Here is a 20,625-nt window from a genome sequence, read left to right as displayed (position 1 = left end):
TGATCACACAAGTTACATGGCCTGCTTTTCTTTAACAGTTATGCAGAATGTGTTCTTATATGAGCTGCCATCAAATACAAAACGCGTATACGTATTCCTTTTGAATAAGTTGTTATCTGAAAGAAAGCCTAAGTTTCTCGGCCATCTTTTGCTTTTGCCTGCCTGCCTGACAGTCTGACCTGTCTTGGCTTTAGTGCCTTCTTGCAGAAGTGAAGATGTTTACCTGATGGCTTCTGTTCCAAGTTGTGCCTGGCAGATTTGGTAAGTGCCCCCTCTGTCTTTTACCTACATTCAGAACCATGTGTTCACTGCTGATCAATAATTAACTCCTTGTTTGCCCATGAAAGTCCTTTCACCCTGTACTAAACAAAGTGTGCTTGCTGGACCATTGTGCATTGATTGGTGTGTTTGAAAAAGAGAGAGAGATATCTGTGTTGGGGCATTACTAGCAATCAATTCAATAATTGTTTTACAACTTTTTCTTCTCTATACCAGCTCCCTCTCAGTCACTATAATACAGTTGTTAAAACTGATGGCAGCCATCAGTATATGGCTGCCCGCTAGCATTTAGGATAGCGTTTGTGATGAAGTAGAATCAAGTTTATGGTGGGTCCTGATCTATAATCTGCAGAAAGTTGCAAATCACCACTTTACAGCTCTTTTAAAGAATTATCTGTTCTTGATTGCTCAGACTCAGCCTAGGCTATTCTGGGTGAAAAACTGGCAATACCAGTTAGTTTTAAAGGTCAGTCTTAGAACAGTACTGTGAGTATACTCTTTTAGTCTGTTTTCACACGTTGCATAACAAGAATCAGGACCCTAATTACTGAGTGTCAGAACAGACAGTAATCTTCCCCAACTAGACGATGCAGACCTGCTTTTAGTGTTTAAGAGTATTGCCTATGCTTCTCTTTCCATGCTTTCTTTTCATTTGGCATTTCACTATCAGTACATCTCAAAGGTACTGCTTAGTTTTGGGAATAACATTGTTTGTTGTGCTGTAGAGATTGTTTTGCCAGTATGGACTAGACCTGTGCTCCTCCATGCATGGCTTTTGCCCACAAGATCTTTTGATGTTGCTGGTGACCAAATGTAAATTACATTTGAACGTGTGGGTAAGCAATAGGATAAAATGTGAAGCTTGCTGCATGTGTAGTGTTGTGAAGTAGAAGAAGCTAAGATCATGGCTATATATACAAATAGACAACAAAGTTGCATTGTCTTGGAAGACTTTAGACTGAAGAATGTATTCTGTAGTCACTTATCATGTGACTAATAGTAATAGCTTGCAGGCAACCAATGCTAACTAAAAAAATTATATGTATTAGAATTTCACCATGTCAGGCAGAGGATATAATTGCAGATATTAGAAATCAATGGTCAGGTGAAAGGGAACAAGATCTTTGGATTATTAATAATGGTTTTCGGAACACTGTGAAACTTCCTGAAGCCTAGAGGAGACAATGTGATGCAGTAGCTTAAAGAAAAGAAAGAAACCTAGGCTGACCCAGCTAATTTCAAGTGGCTCGATCTTACATTGATCCTAAGAGGTGCTGGAAGAGGAGAAAGTAAGGGAGTAGCCAATATTGGGCTTCCTGTTCTTAAAGGATTAAAGAAGAGTAATACATGCTAATCAGTATAGCTTAATGGAAAGTATATCTGGTCTAATTTGATACTCTTTAAAACTATTCAGTATTATCAGCCACCCTTGTAAAAGTAATTTCACTGGTGTAATGCATTTTTAATTCCTTTTATCATTTGATTGGTATTGCACAATTCATTGGCTAAGAAATTTGAAAAATGCAACTCCCAAATTCATCAAAATGGATAAAAGAGAAGTAACTGATGTCAGCCTTGATGTTTCTCAGCTCACAGAGCAAGAGGTTTTAAGCAGGTATTTTGGGTGTTAATTTTTAGCCTGCAATATTTTAGCTTTTATTACAGGGAAGAATAAGTATTAGAAACCTATAATGGAAAATTCAAATTCAAACACTTAGTTCATTAAACAAAATTACAGGAAGACTTGTTCAAATTATTTAATTTCTTGTTTAATTTCATCTCCTCAGCCAGGCTCATAAGAATACAAGAAGGTCTTCAAATCCCTGTATGGGAAGGAGCTTTAGGAGCAGTGTTGTAAAGCCCAATGGGTGAAGATTGGACTCAAACATGAATCAGTTTCTGTCCTGATAAAGATGCATGGTATTTTCTGTGTACTTTTGTGTGAATGTTGAAGACCTGGAGATGAGACAAGCTAACTTAAAAGCGAAGATGGTTTAGATTTAACAGAATGTGCCAGGCACTTCAGCACCAGCTGCTTCCCATCATTTCTGGATCAAAGGAAGGAATTGTCCATCTGCCCAGAGATTTCTTTCACAAAATCTAAATTATAGGCATTTTCACACCAACTATCAAACTCTTAAGCACCAGCATTAGAATAGATCCTGAGCCAAAGATGAGATTGGGACCAGAGTAGAAAAGAGACAAATATTATAACTTTTTAATTAAAAATTATTGAAGTAGTTTACCAAGGATTATGGTGAGTTCTTTAATGAAAACAATAATTAATTTGTAATGAAATACTATTGGACTGTCTTTGCCTAAGATTTTTCTCTTCAATATCAGGGCACACGTTCTGGTTCAACTTAATTGTTGCTGGATTCTGGATTTTTAATCCTTTTCATTTATAACGTATGTGTCAAAGTGGCTCATGGGAACAAGTCATTAACTCCATGCAGATGCAGTAGGAGGTAATTTAAGTTCAATTTGCTGCCTTGAAGCTGTTCCATGATGTCTGTAGTCTTAACGCTGTCCAAATGATCACAATTGTTTTCAGGTTTAGGCACCAAACTCTTCTGAAGTTTGGTAGGGAGTATTCAGCTATTGGTCTTCATCAGTGTTTCTTCAGCCGTCTTCCCTATCTCTTCTAAGGCCATGTGTTACTATATAGTTTGGATAGAATTAACCAACCTGCCAGTTAGACCATTCTGCTGTTGAACAATATATCAAACCTAGAACTGATTGGGTTTTCTTTTGAAGTAGTCTGAGGAAATGTTGTCCTTATTTTTGTCTGGATCTGGAGTGGAATTATTTTGATATGGGGTTTTAGGTAATTTCTTCATGAAAACATTAGCAAAACATTATTGAAAAAGTCGTGATCTTCTATCCACAAAAAATATAGGTAGAGATTTTTCTTTTTCCAGTAATCCCAGTGTACAGGAAACACACTCAACAATTTTCTTGTTTTGACAAACTTCTCAGCACTGGCAAAAGCAGGGAAACATTTTTGGTGATATAGTTGACATTGGTATTTAGTGTATCAAAAGGTATTTTCTTAATCGTTTCTCTTTAGATAAATGTCAACAGATCCTAATCAAGACTAGATTAGAAGGATTCTGACTACGGGTAAGTCTTCTGGCTGACCTGTTAGCTGCCACTGAGAAGCCAGTTCGTTATCCATTACCTGAGATACTTGAGAGCGTAGTAGGAACTAAACTGAAGCTGCCAACATGTTTGGAAAGGTTACAGACTTACTATTATGAGTATGCAGTATATGTACTAGATTTGAATTAGATTTAGCTCTTCTAGTCCCCACACCTAATCCCTCATCATTTTGCTTTCTAACTGGGAATGATTTCTTAGGAGATGTAGCATCTAATGGAAATTTCCATCAGTGCCAGCCATGTGCTGGGTTTCTACTTTCTGGGAAGATAAAAAATATGCCCCCCTTCTTCCTACCTGTGCAAGTCAAATATCCTGTAATTGTAAGTAATTGTTTTCTGCCTCTGATAGCCTGCTGCTTCAGTAGACAATGACCCAACCACAGTCTGTAGTGGGGCTAAAGCTGCTTCTCCTTGGTGCTTGTCTCACTGAAGATGGTATGGAGGAGGGGAGGGAAGGTAGTTTAAACAGTTTTTTTTATCTCTGTTGGATCCCTGTCAGCAAGGGGAGGAGGAGGTGAAGAGCAATGACCTGAGCGTAGCAAATGCTGTTACCCTCTTGCATCACAATTATTTCATTTCTGAGGGGAAGTTAGAAGCAGCAACAGCAATAAAAGCAGCGGTTTCTGCCTTGTCTTCCAGAGCAGTATCAACAGGCATCTGTACCATGACACTCCTCTGCATGCGTCTTTTTCTTTTGCTTCTGCTTGGTTCATGGTGGCCAGACTCAGAGAAGCATGTGGTGGGAGCTGTGAAGGTCAGGGAGCACTATATAGCTGCTCAGATCACTAGCTGGACCTACAAACCGGAGTCTGAGGAAAAGTCCAGGTAACAAAGTACAGGACAAGAAGGATGAAACTAGTCCTCTCTTGTGACTGAAAGTGTTTTATGTTTTCTGTCTCCTGTGGAATTTTAGAGCCCAGGAGGACTTTAGTGCCTGATCTCTTGACTTCAGAGGAACTTGTGTGACTTTAAACAGCATGATCTGAACTGGAGCCAGTGAACCATTAAAAGCTCCTTTTCATTTATTTCATTAGTGGATAGAATTATTTTTATGCTTTCAGAGCACTTCAGTTAAAGAGGTTCCAGGGCTTGCTTTTATCATGTTCTGTGTGGGTTGATGTTTGGGTTTTTTTAATGTAATTATTTTAGGTATATGGATTTTGAGCAATGTTAAATTGAGCTATGGTTTGGTAAGATTTTGAAAACTTTCAGACTTTAGAATTTGATGAAGGAAAAAATATGTTCCTATGTGGATACTATCACTTTCACTTAAATCAGATGAACTTTGGAACTAGCTACATTGTTTCTGGTTGTTCAGTAGTTTTTGTGAAATGTCGTACTGGGTTCTGCCAAGTAAAGGTTGTAGGGTCAAGCATTGTAGTACTGCATTAAGTGAAAATATGAATTATTTTTTTTATAGCATTGCAGAATGGCCAGCCTACATGCATATGCCAATCAAGCGTATAAAATCTTATTTGTATTACCACTATTATCCTTAGGATTATAAACACTGCAAGTGTAATGCTACAGATGACAAAACTTGGATGTAATTTAAAATTCTGTTTAAATTAGGCTTCATTCTTATGCTGTATTCACTATAGTCACCATACACAATTTTTATTTGTTCATGAAGTGGCATGAAATGGTACAAATTATTTGTTCCCCTACATTGAAGGGTGTATTTGGATGCTACTGCATTTTTTTATATTGGTGCATGGCTTGTTTTCTTTATTTTTGCTTAGTTTGTGATTATTTTTTTTAAATATATATTGCATTTCTGGATGTTATGGAAAGGACATTTCCAGTTCAGATTTAGACTTTCTAACTATTCTTTTTTCAAGACTTAATTAAAACAAAGTTTCTATGCTTTCTAAAATTCCCCTTGGAAGCTTAATATAACTGGTATAAGCATAATGTCAAACTGGCAAGACAGAAGAAAACAGGATTTAAATGTAGGACTGATAGCCAAATGCCATTTAAGTATTGACCTGGACATGTGAATTTAGTAGTTAGAACTTCATTCTCATCTGCACTGGATGCATCAATATAAGTATCAACTGCTGTTTCATTAAACATCACATTGTGCGTAGACTGTTTTCATGCAGTAGAGACCCACAAGACTGCCTAAAACCTCAGCTGAAATACTCTGTGATTAGCTAGGAGTTTTTCATGCACAGTGCCTATTGAGATATCTTGCATAAGTATTTAGAGCAAGTCACATCCCAAATGGGTCTGATGAACTTTGTAGAGCTTATAGAAATTTCACTCCAAAAAAACCAAACAACACAAAGATACTCGCTAAGGAAGAGCTAATGGCTTGGATCCCAAAGGCATTTGAGTATGTAACTTGCTCTGATTTCAGTAGAAGCTGAATGTCTAAATACAGTGTAAGAATCATAGGTTGTCGCTTTTGGTTCTAAATAACTGAGTAGAGGCTGGAAAGAAAATGGGTTCTTCCTGAACTATTTCCTTAATTTTCCAATCATACAGACTAGAAAAGGACACTTAACTTCTCTGAGTGTCAGTTGTCTTCATAGAGATTTATTTGTTACCATGTACAAGTAATATTTATAAGACACTTCAGAGGAAAGTGACAAGGTATTATCTGTGCATGCAGTGTTGCTGCTGCCATTCCCAAAAGTTATGACCTGCTTGCGTAGTCTGAAATTTCTGAAGTGTTAGTAGGCTAAGTATTTTGTTCCTTCTAGCTATACAATTGGCATTGTTAAATTTCCTCTTCTGCACCGCAGTGTTATGTGCATATACTGTTGAACATTGCCATATTAGGGCAGCACTTGTCAATGAAGTTTATGGATCGGGTTCTTCTCCTTAAAGAGTGAAACAAAATTTTATCAGTGATTTTAAAGAGAGGGGAGTCAATTGAAACATGAACTGCTTCTGCCTGCCTCTTCTGTTGCGAGAGTGTCGCAGAGGGATTTACAAAAGATCTCTACAAAAAGACATCTCCCCCTTTTGGACCCCGGATGTCACTGAAGCAAGCTCACTGTTATTTCTGCCTAGCCTCTCTATGCTTGAGCAGACCATCAGCTCCCCACTATCAAATGTCCCTGAAAGGGCATAACAAAAAGCAAGTGGAATTACTGTTGGATCCAGTCATCATACATACTATAAGAAATCAACCAATAAATGTGAAACTAAATACAGGCTTTTATCCCTCCAGCCCTCTTCTCATCATTATTTCCATTCCAGAAGTATTGTGTGCTGGTTTCCTTCTGCTTGCCTAAATATTTTCTAAGAAAACATTGTGCGGTCTACTGGGTGCCTGATTCATTTACATAATAAGATTACGGATACTTGCAGTGTTTCTCAGCAATTTTCTGACTTGCTGTGAGATTCTTAGTTGTTGTCAGGGAAGAGTTTTGTGCTTGCCTCCAAGGTCATTGCTGCTACAGGAGCTTGCTGTTAATGCTGTTGTAGAATCCTTGTGGTGAGTCTTAGAAGTGCAAGCATGGGGCTAAGTAAAGAGAAATTCAGGTTTCTTTCACTGTGTTTTGTCAGATGCTTTCTAGGTTAAACGTGGTCAAGACATCTTCTTCTGTGTCTTAAATGGACAAAACAAAGACATCTTCATCGCAGAATCAAAAGGACCTATAAAAATCACCAGCAAAATTGGGGGTAAATGGTACTAGGTACTGTAATTGAATGTCTAATATGAAATGGCCTAGCTCAGGAACATCATAGATTCAATAGATTAAGAGGGAGAAGGGAAGACACTACAAAGAGTTGGACTGTGTACCTTGCCTTCAGCAAAATGTGCGAGTGATTTAAATGTAATTCCAGGATTCATTTTCTGAGAAATCCATTAAACAGCAATGGCATCTCTGAGAATCTTTGTCGTTTTAATTTTTTTTGTAACTCTTTTGGTTTCAGAGTGGAACTTTCAGATCCTGTGTTTAAGAAAATTTGTTACAGAGAATATGAAGTGGATTTTAAAAAAGAAAAGCCAGCAAATACATTTGCAGGTAAACAGGAAGGGAATGTTCCAAGTATTTTTGTTTGTTGCTTGTTATAAAGCCAGTAACAAGCTAAGAAAGCTTGTGGTTTTGTGGCCATTGTTTTGCACACAAACCAAATAGGCACAGTGGATGAGGTGTCTACAGTGCACTAGGCTTTAGAAGGCCATAGAGAGGTTGGATTTTCAGAGGCTGGGTCTCAGTACTATCTGCAAATTAATTGTATGGTACAAAGTCGTTGCTTTTGTTTTCAACATCTGATGAGACTTGCCATATGCATTTAGACTTGTACAGCACAGCTATAAATTCATGTGGAAGAAGCTTAAGGCCTGAGGCTAAATATGTTTCTGATAGATCAGTGGAAAGGAAAAGAAAAACTATGAGCTTGGGTGCGAAAGATGTTCCCTTGCCTTTGTGTCTGTTACTGCTTGAAGACGCTTTAAATGGATGGAGGCAAGTTCTTGTACTTACGCTATACATGAGTATGGTACTTGTGTTCTGATACTTATGCGGAGTACTTACATAGTCTGTCTGCACTTCATATGAATAGATAACTTCAGATGTTAGGTGTTCAGATTTAGATTTCAAAGTAAATGTGTGTGAGGTTGGTAGTATGAAATTTTTACAAGTTGCCCTGAAAGGTCTAGTCTATGATCTGATTCCTTTCAGTTTTGTTTGTTTTCCAGTGTTTCCTGAAACTACTTTTTTCTTTTCAGAGAAATTTACAAAATAGTTTACAAGGAAAGAGACTAACAAGCCAAAGGTTGTCTTAGCAGGTTTCTTCCATTGCTTATTTTTGCACATGGGGAGTAGGGATACAAGCCCCTCTTGAAACCTTTTGCAGGCTGCCTCAAGAAATTTGCAACGTGGAACTGATTATTTCTTGAGATAACATTTTGGGATTGAAAGATCTTTTTGTTCTGTGACTTCTGGCATTGAGAGTGCTATTCAAAGAAATGTGCTTGAATGCCTTTCTCTAAACTCTTAAACTATAAAATGTCTGCCTTCCTAAAAATGTTTAATTAAATTGTATGTGAAGGGTTCCTAGAAATTCCCAGTGAACCTCAACGTGAACCTTTTGATAAAATTTTCTGTATCTGGAAATAACTTTTTTTTCCCTAAATCTACCATTTTCCTGTGCTTTGTAAGTGCTAGTTGCCAGATATACAATTTATAACATTCCTGACTATGAGCTGCAGGTTTTAAATCCCACATGCCTTTTTGTGGGTAAATCTTCATTGCAGTGTTATTACATTCGCTGCCTGTATTAATTTTGCAACTTGTACTTTGAGAGCTCACTTTCCCTAATGCAGGGAGAGAATTTATTGTTTCACTAAACATACTGTTTTGCTCACATTTTCCTCTCTCTTTAACTTGAATAACTACAGGGCTTCTGGGACCAACTCTGCGTGCTGAAGTGGGAGATACTTTAGTAGTTCACCTTAAGAATATGGCTGACAAGCCGGTCAGTATTCATCCCCAAGGCATAGTTTACAACAAAAATGCAGAAGGTAAATACTATAAAAGCTCCATGTTTTGTTCACTTACTTGTAGACTATGGCACGAAATATTGAGAGGGGCCCAGACCAATGTTTGAGGATATGTGTAACACAAATATCTGTTGATCCTGGATTAAAACTTTACACCCATTGTTAGCTCCTTTCTTGTTCATCAGTGTAACACTAGGAATATGAGTGTCATATGACACGTACAATCTCCTGACCAGCTGCCTGTGTTCTACGACTGTTTCACAGAATCACAGAGTGGTTGTGGTTGGAAGGTACCTCCTGGAAGTCATCTGGTCCAACCTCCATGTAACTGCAAAATACTCTATTCAAGACATGTAAACTCTTAAATACAGGTCTTAAAAAAACTTTTCCAAATCCCTTGCAATAACGTACATCAAGCCTTTATTGGTAAAGGTAGTTGACAGTTTTGATCATGTTGTTCTGATACTCAGCATGTCATGCTCAGCTTTGTGGTGTTTAGCTCCTGGAACCCTCATGAGACTAGCAAAAAGAGATATAAACCATGACCAATTTGACAGTTAAATGTCTGCACTAGCACAAAGTGAGTTTGCCCATGCTTCTTGGATTGCCATGCCCCCTGGGTGCTGAGCCAGAGCTCTGACCTGCAGTTTACAAATTTATTCAAGACTTTGTTTGTTGTGTCAATACAAAAAGAGTTTCACAACCCCATCTCATGGAGTTGAACAAAATGTGTTGCTGGAAGTGATAGGCAGTTCAGTTTGACTATCTTATTAATGTACCTTTTGCATCTAGGATTTTGATTCTCTGGCTCCTCTTCATCATATTGCAGATTTGTTGGATATGGTAGGCATAGATATGAGCCATTACTGCCATCTGGATATGCAGTGCACAAAAGGTCTAAGGCAGCAAGGCAATGCTAGTTTGCGCAATGGCTTTATGAGAGACAATTAGAAAGTTTGACAAGGTGGGTGATATTCCTCCACAGAGTGTCAGTGAGCAGAGGCTGAAGCTTCATGCCATCCTAACCCTAGTCAGACTGATAAAGAGCCCCACCTTTTGGCAGTGATGACAGTTCTAGGAAATCTTTATAAGAAACAGGATTGTGGAATAGCTACTCTCCCCTATGCTACTCTCCACAATGTGAGTGGAATCATGAGTAGGAGGATATTCCAGATGCTTTAATTGCTCTTTGTCTTCATGCCACCCTACTGACTCTTTTCTTGGCAGGCTCCCTGTATGATGACAGAACATCATCTGCAGAGAAACGAGATGATGCTGTACTTCCAGGCCAGGTCTACACGTATGTGTGGGATGTAACAGAAGAAGTTGGTCCAAGAGAAGCTGACCTTCCTTGTCTTACTTATGCATATTATTCTCATGAGAACATGGCAATGGATTTTAATTCTGGTCTGATTGGAGCACTGCTTATCTGTAAGAAAGGTAATGAATGCTTTAAGACTACTGTAAGGTAATATAGTTTCATTTCTTAATAAAGTTAAGGTTTTATGATAATGAGGGAAGATATACTATTTTCCTTTTCACATCTTTACATGCAGTGTAAGTAAATGGTTTTCAACATCTTTCTTTTAGATGTTAAATTTTTTCATGCAGATTGTCGTGGCTTAACCCCAGCCAGCAACTAAGCACCACACAGCAGCTCACTCGCTCCCCCCCCCAGCCAGTGGGATGGGGGAGAGAATCGGGAAAAGAAGTAAAACTCGTGCGTTGAGATAAGAAAGGTTTAATAGAACAGAAAAGAAGAAACTAATCATGATAATGATAACTAATAAAAAGACAATATTAATAATAAAAGGATTGGAATATACAAGTGATGCACAATGCAATTGCTCACTACCTGCCGATCGATGCCCAGTTAGTCCCCGAGCGACAATCCCCCCAGCCCCACTCCCCCCGTTTATGTACTAGACGTGATGTCACATGGTATGGAATATCCCTTTGGCCAGTTTGGGTCAGCTGCCCTGGCTGTGTCCCCTCCCAACTTCTTGTGCCCCTCCAGCCTTCTTGTTGGCTGGACATCAGAAGCTGAAAAATCCTTGATTTTAGACTAAACATTACTTAGCAACAACTGAAGACATCAGTGTTATCAACATTCTTCTCATACTGAACTCAAAAACAGCACTATATCAGCTACTAGGAAGAAAATTAACTCTATCCCAGCTGAAACCAGGACACAGATCCATCCTGTAATTATAGGGTGGACAGAGTGTGCTATTAATAGATACATTTGCCTGTACTGGTTGTGTTTTCCATTGCTTAACTGCTATATATATGACCTCAAATTTCCTGTCTTAGAATAAATATTTTTTAAAGCTTCATTCAAAATGGTTCAGCCATTCCAGAGAATAAGGCAAGAAATGTTTTTTTGTTTGGTTTTTTTTTTACCCATGCCTTTTAAAGGCTGTCTGGTCAAGAGGCTGTAGCACTTTCTCTTCTGTAATGGGTTTGAAATCACAGAGCAGCGTGTCTTTTGCTAGTCATTTGAAAATATGGCCAAATTTGAACAGATTATAAGTCTTCAAGAATTGATTTGCATGTGATCGGGAACTTGAGATTTTAGCAGTTTGAGTCATTGAATTCCATCTTCACTAATATGAACTGATGTCTTGTAGGACTTGTAAATAACTGCTAGGTACATGCGACTGATTTGAGGGAAGTTTGAAACAGTGTACCACTGTGTAAGCTACTTAAACTACTTTCTGGTCCCTTAAATCCTAAATTTTTCCTAGTTACATACCCTTCTTTTAGTGAAAGCTCTGTGAGTTATTTAGCTTGATCCTCTTTTCCCTGCAGTTTGAATCAAATGTTTTGTATAGGCTGCAGACTGCTTGGACTTGGACCTTGAAGCCTTCCTGAAAGTAAACTTAAAACTGGTTCAATGTGGGTTTTACAAGGGCACTCTTCTCACTGATAGATATCCATTTAATTGCAGAACACACCTACTCATATCACCTCAAGGGAGTGGCGTTAGTATTAATTATGTTCCTCCAGAAAATTTTTGAGAATTAGTGCTTTTAGTATTATCTAGGACTTGTTATTTTCCTAATTTTCTTGGGTTTTCTTTCTCTCTGTTCATGTGTATGTGTGCATTTTATGGCATAATGGTGGAGTTAATATGGACAAGTGCTTTGGAATTACTTGCTTGCTTTCCTTCTCAGGCTTCTCAAATTCATGCATATATTGTGGACTTGAGTTGGATATGAGGTTGAGATGGATTGGTTTGACCACTACCTTCAAGACAATTTGAGCATATGTTTCTAGCTAGAGAAAAGACAAAGCTCATTAAATACACATTAATGCCGTTACATTGATGTGAAAACTGCTTTACTTCTGCCTCAAATTAAGACCTGTTGTTTCCTTTTTCATAGGAAGCCTAAATGAGGATGGGTCACAGAAACTTTTCGACAAGGAGTATGTACTGATGTTTGGTGTGTTTGATGAAAACAAGAGTTGGCAAAGATCAGCATCACTCAAGTACACCATTAATGGCTATACTGATGGAACATTACCAGGTACTGTTCAGGCTTATGTGAAATGAAATTAACATTGATGAAGACTGAATATTGCCTTTGTTTGCTTTTTATGCAAGAGAACAGGAATGTGGAAGAATGGGATACAGCCTTTTTTAGAACATGTCTGTGAGCATCTAAATTCTAGAAGAGAAACTGTGCCGCTGGAAGGAAGTTATGCCGTATTGCTGATAAGAACAAAAAGATTACTTCTAAGAAGAGTTCTGCTAGAAGAATGGATTACTAACTTTAAAAAAATATAAGAAATACCTGATTATTTTTTTTTTATTCAGCTGATGGGGGGAGACAGTGATGTGGTTAAGTGAACTGCTGGTTTTGCAGCATGTAGAACACACTAGGTGAAGAACTTCCTGGAAGTGGAAAGTCAGTTACCATTAATTTTTTTTTTTTTTTATCTCTTCCAAACAAGGACAGATCAGCTTTCCAAAAAAGGCTACTGTTTTTCATCCTTCTTACCCAGCACATTATAAGTCAGGCTGTCACTTGCACATAAGATTTAAACACCTGTTTTCCACTGACATATAGGACTTTGGTATCTGTTCCATTTACAAGCTTCTGAAACTTCCTCTTGTTGCAGACACTGATCGCAGGAGTCAGAGATTTTTTTAACATTTTGAGCAAAGATTCACTTCAGACCTAGTGTGCATAGGGAACTTGCATGATTTGCCTGTATTCTGAACCCTACCTCCATTTCTCTTTCAGATTTAGAGGCTTGTGCGTATGACAACATTAGCTGGCATTTGATAGGAATGAGTTCCAAGCCAGAAATTTTCTCCATTCATATCAATGGCCAGTCCATGGAGCAAAGACATCGCAGAGTTTCTACTGTTAACTTGGTGGGAGGAGCATCGACCACAGTAAACATGACAGTGAGTGAGGAAGGAAGGTGGCTGATATCTTCTCTTGTCCAAAAGCACCTGCAAGGCAAGGAAACATCTATTTTAGGCAACTGTAGAGTTGTCCTTCTCTTCTTTACATCTCAAATGGCTTCTACTGTTTTGCAATGGTACAGTCACTATGTTTCAGACGGTTGTCATTTCACTAAGAAACCACTGGAGAACAGGGCATTCTGCTGGAATGAAAAGTGCACGATGAACTAAAAGGCATTCTTATCTGCAGCTTTACTGCTGTGTGCAGATCGCAGAGCTACAGTGAACTCTAGTGTCTAAGTTTCTGTGAGCTGTTCAGATAATCACTGTTATAAAATGCGTAAGGAACCACGTGTTCCCTGAGAAACTGAGCACTTTCAGCTAAGGGTCACTCAATCTGATGCAAATATTTGCTGTTCATCATTTGAAAGTGGGTATCTCTCAGCAGTGATCAGAATTCTGTTCTAAAGAATGAGCTAAATGCCTCTCTTACAAGACCTGGAAGACATGTTTTGAGGGAAAAAAAAAAAAAATTAAAAAAAAAAAAATAAGGGAAAAAAAGAGCTGTCTATCTGTTCAGCTGGTATTTTCAAAGAGGGCTAGTTGAGAGAGCTTCTGTATTCCGTTTGATTAATATGGTCTCCTTGGAAGGCTCCCAGTCTATATATACAGTCTACAAGGATGCAGCCTTTTCAAGCCTGAAAAGATGGCAATCAGATGAACAAAAGCTTGCTGACAGGCTTAGCTAAAGAAATAAGAAATGCAGTTGAAGTGGTAAGGTTCATAAAATGGAAAATCACTATGGTACTGTTTCTTCTTAATTAGCTGGAATGCACGGTTACCTCACTATAAGAGACTGTGGGGACAAAGAGGTGAAGAAGACTCGTCTTTCCTATAAAGAACGTCTTATGGTCAAAAGCTGGGAATATTTCATTGCTGCAGAAGAAGTTACTTGGGATTATGCCCCGACTATTCCAGACAGCCTTGATAAGTAAAATAATACTTCGTCAACATTATATGGAATGTTAATATGAAATCATAGAATAATTCAGGTTGGAGAGGACCTCTGGAGATCCAACAGCAAAGTTGGATCCAATGGCAAAATTGGATCCAGTTGCAGAGGGCCCTATCCAGTTGAGTTTTCATTTTCTCCAAGAATGGAGACTCCTCAATTTCTCTGGGTACCTTTGCAACCTCATGGTGAAAAAGGTTTTCCTTATATCTAATCAGACTTTCTCATGTTGCACCTTGTGTCTGTTGTGTCTCATCTCTTCGCTATGCTACTCTGAGGAGAGTCTGGTTCTGTTTTCTCTATAATCTCCCATTTGACAGTTGAAGATTAAAATAAGATGTTCCCTTAGCTGTGTCTTCGCACGACTGCATAAACTGAGATTTTGCTTCTATGTCATGTGCTCTAGGTCCCTAATCACTATGGTGGCTCTTCACTGTGTGTCAATGACTTTCTTTGCTGAGGAGCCCAAAAGTAGACACCTTCTTTTTTTGCCTCTAACAGGGAGCCCAAAATATGAAGATGAATTAGGAAATGCCCTAAGTAGCATACAAGCCTATTTTCTAAATTACTTTTCAATATGAATTCTGCTGAAATAAACAGTCCTTAAGAGGAAGGGAAAGGGAGGGAATATTTCTGGAGAACAGAAGTTTTTAAAAGTTCAGTACGATAACATGTTTAGGGAATGGGAGAGAGGTCTGTCTATGGCACCAGTGTAGGTGTAGTAGAAGTCATAATAAGTAAGCATATTGGGCTATTTTGTTCAACCTAAGGTAAATACAAGGAATTCTATAACATACTTGAGGTCATAGTACACAATGCTGCCAGTGCACTGTGAGGTTAAATTTGCAAACTGTCCATTCCCCACTGCTAGAGTACTGGTGACTTTACAAGCTGATGTTCATAAGAACCTTTAAGGATTTAAGCAGAACAAGACAAATTCCTTACCCTGTATGGGGTTATAGTTTCATATACCTCCTTAGAATATAGTGTTCACATAACTCTTCAAGTATTCCTCCTACTTTGGTATGATTTGCTTCTCTTCTTATTTGCTCTTGGACTCCATGGAGGAAACTTTTATATCTTTCCCTGCTAGTTACATGGCATTACTTAACCACCTCAGTGCTCTGATTTCTTCCTCCTTTGTTCAAAATTAGGGTTTATCCCTGTTCAGTAACCTTTTTTTGAAGCACAAGTGACCAGGACAAACATGTTACTCTGTTACTTCCCAGTATTTATCCTAGTTTTGCTCTCAGCATTAACAATTCTAATGTTTTTAAACCTGAGTGTACAGTACTTATTATATGGTGCTGACTGGGATTAAGATTATATGTTCCTGTTTTACCTAGAGTCTTTTGCTACTGTAAGCAAATTGTTTATTTTTTCTATGCTCAGCTATGCCTTTGTAAAAGGAGAACAGTGATTTCTGCTATCTTACCTTGAAAATGTAGCTGCTGCTTCAGTTTGTTTCTTTCTTGCATGTATACCCTATTAAATTAAATATAACCTCTGATACTAATTGGTCATATGTGATACTAAAACACAAAAAACATTCCAAGCTTCTTCTTACCTAATTTAGGTTAGAATTTGGGGTGAAGAACATTAGGTTAGTTTAGGGTTTGGATTTTTTTTTTCAAGCAGTGAGGTTTCTACCAGTTGCTTGAGTACTAATTCTGTATTCTAATAGATGTCACTATTCAAGTTTTGTTGATTGTTTGTCTTTTCCTTTATTTTTAAGACACTATAAAGCGCAGCATTTGGACAACTTCTCAAACCTCATAGGTAAAAAGTATAAAAAGGCTATTTTTAGGCAATATACTGATGCCAGCTTCACTAAACGTCTGGAAAATCCTCGTCCCAAGGAAACTGGAATCTTGGGCCCTGTTATCAGAGCTCAACTCAATGACAAAGTGAAAGTAAGTAACATAAATTCAGAGATTATTTATACTGTAGCGTAATTTTTGGTTGGGCAGAGATACAAAAGAGCTAGTTTGATTTGGTTTTTTGGTCAAAAAATATAGCTAATGTTATAAATTGGCCCTATTAAAAGGTATGATCACAAGTGACAGTGTTTACCTTAAATTTTTCAGCATTCCCTCTATAGTTTCCATGATTGTGCTTTATTTTACAACATAAACATACTTCATTCGCACTCTTTGTAAAATATATTTATATGTTGACACTGGTCCAAAATGGAAAAAAGCTACACCCAGCTGGACTTCTGGGGGGATTTGGATGTGAGGCCAAACTTCATGAGCCCCTCATTCCTTATGTTATCTTTTGTGGCTGTTTTAGAAAATGGTACTCAGTTTTCATAGTTAAATGTTCTTTCACGGAGTAATGAAATGAAACTACAAAGCATCTGCATTACAAGCCTGTGCTGCTGTCACATCCACTTGTCTTTCTGTTGTCACTTGATGATGCATCACAAAGTTTCATGACCTTAAATTGCCACCATGACTTTGTGACTCTGAATTTGAGTTTAGCATGTTTCTTCTTTTTTTCTGGTTTCATCAAGAATAGGCAGGACATTTTGCCTTTTCCTCCCATATCCCATTTGAGTGTTGGAATCTGGGACAAATTTTTAAATCTGTTTAAATTTGTTTTCTCCCATATTGAAGGTTCTTAAGAACTTTAGTCAGTAACTTCGTATTCCCTGAGGTAGTGTGTGCCTGGTAGCTGGAAGAACAAGTGTTCTTTCTAAATTTTCCAGAGACCAGGTATAAGAAGCTGAACTTCACTCAGTGGGCTCTACAAAGCCCAGCAACAGGGCACCAGCAGCATTTAAGACTGTGGGTTTGTATTATCAGACAATATTTAAGACATCCCTTTGCCTTCCTGGGCTGAAATCAGGCAAATTCTGCTGTAGTTGAAACTTTGTTATGTATTCAGACAAGGATTTCCCGAATACTAAATTAATTTTTTTTCATTTGCCTATCCATATAGATTGTATTCAAAAATAAGGCCAGTCGACCCTACAGCATTTACTTCCACGGAGTGACACTTTCAAAGAATGCAGAAGGAGTTGATTATCCTCTGGATCCCACAAGTAAGAAATTTGTGAATTACATTTTGTGTACCACTAACTGTTGTGGAGCGTTTCATTGCTTTGAAGGAGATGCTGTGGCTAGGAATGTGCATGACTGGGACATCTCAAGTCTGTGCTCTGCCTCTGCTGACCTGTTGTGTTGCCTTACAGAAAACCCAAGGTATTGTCTGCAAAGCATAGACAAATACCCTTTTTTGGTGTCTTAGTTTTCTGTTCTTGTTTGTGATTTTAGAGACACAAAAGTCCATGTTGAACTTCATTTATCTCAGAGGTAGCTTGAAATGGCATAACTGCACTAGTTTCATTAAAAGGTGCAGCCTGATGTTATATAAAGATCTGGCTCTAAGTTCGTATCATTACTGTTCTCCTTTATTTTTCCTTAGGCAATGGCACCCAGAGTAGAGGAATTGAACCAGGGAAGACATACACTTACGAATGGAAAATTGCTAAAATGGACCAACCCACTACACAGGATGCACAATGTATTACAAGGCTATATCATAGTGCTGTAGATATTGAGAGAGATATAGCCTCTGGACTGATTGGCCCACTTCTGATTTGTAAAAGTGAAGCATTGACACAGAAGGGTGTGCAGGTAACATGTTTAGCAACCTTTCAGAGATAGATTTTGTTCAAATAATATTATTTGATCTACAGTGAATTTGATTTTGCTCTGGGAGAGTGGTCCTCTTTGCTGTCTGTTGAAATCTTGCTCAGCAAAGACTTGAGCATCGCTCGGGAGAAAAAAAATGTCTAAAGCTTGTGCTCAGGTCAAACCAGGAGGCTTGTCCTTTTACAGAGAGCCCAGTCATATACCATCTGCTTATCGGCAGTGCTAGTGGCTTGCTCAGTGCTCCACCACAGGCTGGTTGCAGTAGTAGGATTGTCAGCTTGAAGTCTTGACCCCCTACTCCCTTTTTCTTAGCCCTTGGATCACCCTTACCACAACTCTGGTGAAGCTTATATTGCTTACGTAGTAAGAAAGAAAGATAGTAGGATTGAGTCCTTAATATATGTCTCTGTTCAAAAAATGTAACTGCTGTGTTGATTGTCTTTCAGAAAAAGGCAGATGGGGAGCAGCAGGCAATGTTTGCTGTGTTCGATGAAAATAAGAGCTGGTACATAGAGGAAAACATCAAGGACTACTGCAGCAACCCTGCCAGTGTTAAAAGAGATGATCCCAAGTTCTATAACTCAAACATAATGCACAGTGAGTGGGATACGAAGCTGAATGTTGTGAAAGCTTATGCAAACTTGAGCATTCAGTGATTGCTTGTTCTCAGATACAGTGCAACCAGGGAATTCTGTAGAGGCAGTGAACTTCTAACCATGCCAAGTAGCATGGTACAGAAATATGCGCTATTTTAGGGGCCAGGCTGGCTCTGGACCCTGAAGCAAAGGCAAGGGTTATTTAACTTTAACACAGCACCCTGCTGCCTTAGGGATACTATTTCCAGAGCTGAAATCTCCATCAGGGCTCTTGTGGTTTCAGCCCTGTGCCAGTCTCTTTCCAGGTGCAAATGTGAGTCCAGTTCAGTGGACTGACATCAAAGAAGAGGAGGTTTTAAAAGTCTTACTCTGAAAATATTGAGACCACTTTTATTTTGCTTTCCTTTTAGCAATAAACGGCTATGTGTCTGACAGCAGTGAAATACTTGGATTTTGCCAAGATAATGTGGTTCAGTGGCACTTCTCCAGTGTTGGCACTCACGATGAGATTGTCTCTGTTCGCCTTTCTGGGCACTCTTTTCTGTATCAAGGCAAATACGAAGATGTGTTGAACCTTTTCCCAATGAGTGGAGAATCGGTCACAGTGGAAATGGACAATGTTGGTAAGTGGTAAAATTATAGTATTTGACAGCTCTTTTAAGACATTTTTTAATCTCCAGTCTATAAGGACTTACCTAGGTAGGAAACAAAGCTTTTCAGATAAACACAGTGCTAGAAAATGTTCAGTCATTCCCCCGTGCAACTGATGTGTATGGAGTTTTGTTGGCTACACAGAATTAGCATGTAGCATAATTATATACTATACTGAGGCTCTTTTTGTGGTTTTTTGTTGGTTTTTTTTTTTCACTTCACAATTAGTATCGTGGTTAGTAATGATCATTTTAAGGCAATTCCAAGATTGGCCTTGGAAACAATCCAGTATCAACTCCTCTGTATGATTCCCAACTCTGCCACATACTTGTCCATCCTGAGTTAGCTAATATGGGCCAAGACTGTCAAATTATGCTAGTTGTTATTGGACAAAGTGGCTACACCTCACCTTAGGCTTTTGGTCATTTAGCAGCAGTAAAGTCTGCCTGACTGAATCAGATCACTAGTCCATCGGTATACATCTTAGTGTCTAACTAGGATTAATACCATATCTTGAAAAGGTGATGCTAGAACCCATGTAGTCCACACTTACAGAATTACCTGCAAAAGGACAGAAATTCTTCCTCATTGAAGGCTGTGAGTGTTTAGTGATCATCCTAAAATCCCACAAGGTTTAGGTATCCTTACCCTATTTAAAATACCGGATTTTTTGTATTTTTATCTATTTAAATAACAAATTCTTCATGTCCTCAAAGCTTGTTTTCAGTGATCGCACAGCATCAAGACCTTGTCAGTTAAAAACGTATTGTATGTTAAGTGTTTTTTATTGTTCAAGACTAGGGAATCATTAAACTCGATCAGACTTTATGGAAACCTCCCCAGTAATGAAGTTGTACTTTTGCTTGATTTTTTGGTATGGGATCTGTTCTTCCCATCTAGGGCATGTTTTCTTTTGTAAATTTGCTGCTGTTAGAAATAAGGAAAGCTATGCAGGTCACTTCAAACTCTGATAAATACAGAAAAATTGTATGGAACCTTTTTAATAAAAAGGGCTGGTTTTCTCAAGCTCTGTTAATTCTGTCTATTTTGTAATTTCTGCTGGTTCCAAAAGCAAGCTGTGACAAGCAAAGAACTTGATTTGATGCTGTGTAGGGAAGCAGATTGTATTTTGTTCTCTGCAGATCCTAGTTTCAAATGGAGAGCTTATCTTCTGACTAGGTTTTGGAGGAATTATTAAAACCTTTAAGTTAATCTAAGATGCCTTGGATTGGCAGCTTAATGTTTTATGTGCAGATTGGAAATTTAAATTACTTTATTCTTTTAAAGATCATCCTTTATGCATTCAAAAGCTTTTAAAATACTATGTTTGTCAGATGTTTGTCAACATTGCCTCAGAACATGCTCCATCTGTGTGGCAATCTATAG

General features: G+C 38.2%; 2 protein-coding genes across 8 annotated transcripts in view; both read left to right on the top strand.

Annotated features, from left to right (window-relative positions):
* Positions 1–432, top strand: part of ATG3 (autophagy related 3) — a 28,628-nt gene extending 28,196 nt beyond the window's left edge. The window contains exon 13 of one of the 3 annotated variants that reach the window (XM_010567391.1): positions 174–432. In XM_010567391.1, coding sequence (XP_010565693.1) covers positions 174–213 — 40 coding nt within the window. In that variant the 3' untranslated portion in view covers positions 214–432. The remainder of the gene's footprint in view (positions 1–173) is intronic. The other 2 variants (XM_010567398.1, XM_010567396.1) reach the window with 2 other exon arrangements.
* Positions 240–20,625, top strand: part of F5 (coagulation factor V (proaccelerin, labile factor)) — a 36,893-nt gene continuing 16,507 nt past the window's right edge. The window contains exons 1-14 of one of the 5 annotated variants that reach the window (XM_010567401.1): positions 240–261; positions 3,350–3,402; positions 4,080–4,265; positions 7,332–7,423; positions 8,803–8,925; positions 10,132–10,344; positions 12,291–12,434; positions 13,155–13,376; positions 14,147–14,312; positions 16,069–16,246; positions 17,277–17,379; positions 17,763–17,974; positions 18,439–18,589; positions 18,999–19,211. In XM_010567401.1, the coding sequence (XP_010565703.1) occupies positions 4,105–4,265; positions 7,332–7,423; positions 8,803–8,925; positions 10,132–10,344; positions 12,291–12,434; positions 13,155–13,376; positions 14,147–14,312; positions 16,069–16,246; positions 17,277–17,379; positions 17,763–17,974; positions 18,439–18,589; positions 18,999–19,211 (1,978 nt within the window). In that variant the 5' untranslated portion in view covers positions 240–261; positions 3,350–3,402; positions 4,080–4,104. Of the gene's footprint in view, positions 262–3,284; positions 3,403–4,079; positions 4,266–7,331; positions 7,424–8,802; positions 8,926–10,131; positions 10,345–12,290; positions 12,435–13,154; positions 13,377–13,401; positions 13,459–14,146; positions 14,313–16,068; positions 16,247–17,276; positions 17,380–17,762; positions 17,975–18,438; positions 18,590–18,998; positions 19,212–20,625 lie in introns of those variants that run through there. The other 4 variants (XM_010567402.1, XM_010567403.1, XM_010567405.1 and 1 more) reach the window with 4 other exon arrangements.

The sequence above is a fragment of the Haliaeetus leucocephalus genome, unplaced genomic scaffold (assembly GCF_000737465.1).
Source record: "Haliaeetus leucocephalus isolate CR32 unplaced genomic scaffold, Haliaeetus_leucocephalus-4.0 Scaffold228, whole genome shotgun sequence".
NCBI lineage: Eukaryota > Metazoa > Chordata > Aves > Accipitriformes > Accipitridae > Haliaeetus > Haliaeetus leucocephalus.
The sequence above is the reverse complement of the archived record's forward strand: the minus strand, read 5'-3'. Positions and strand labels throughout refer to the sequence as shown.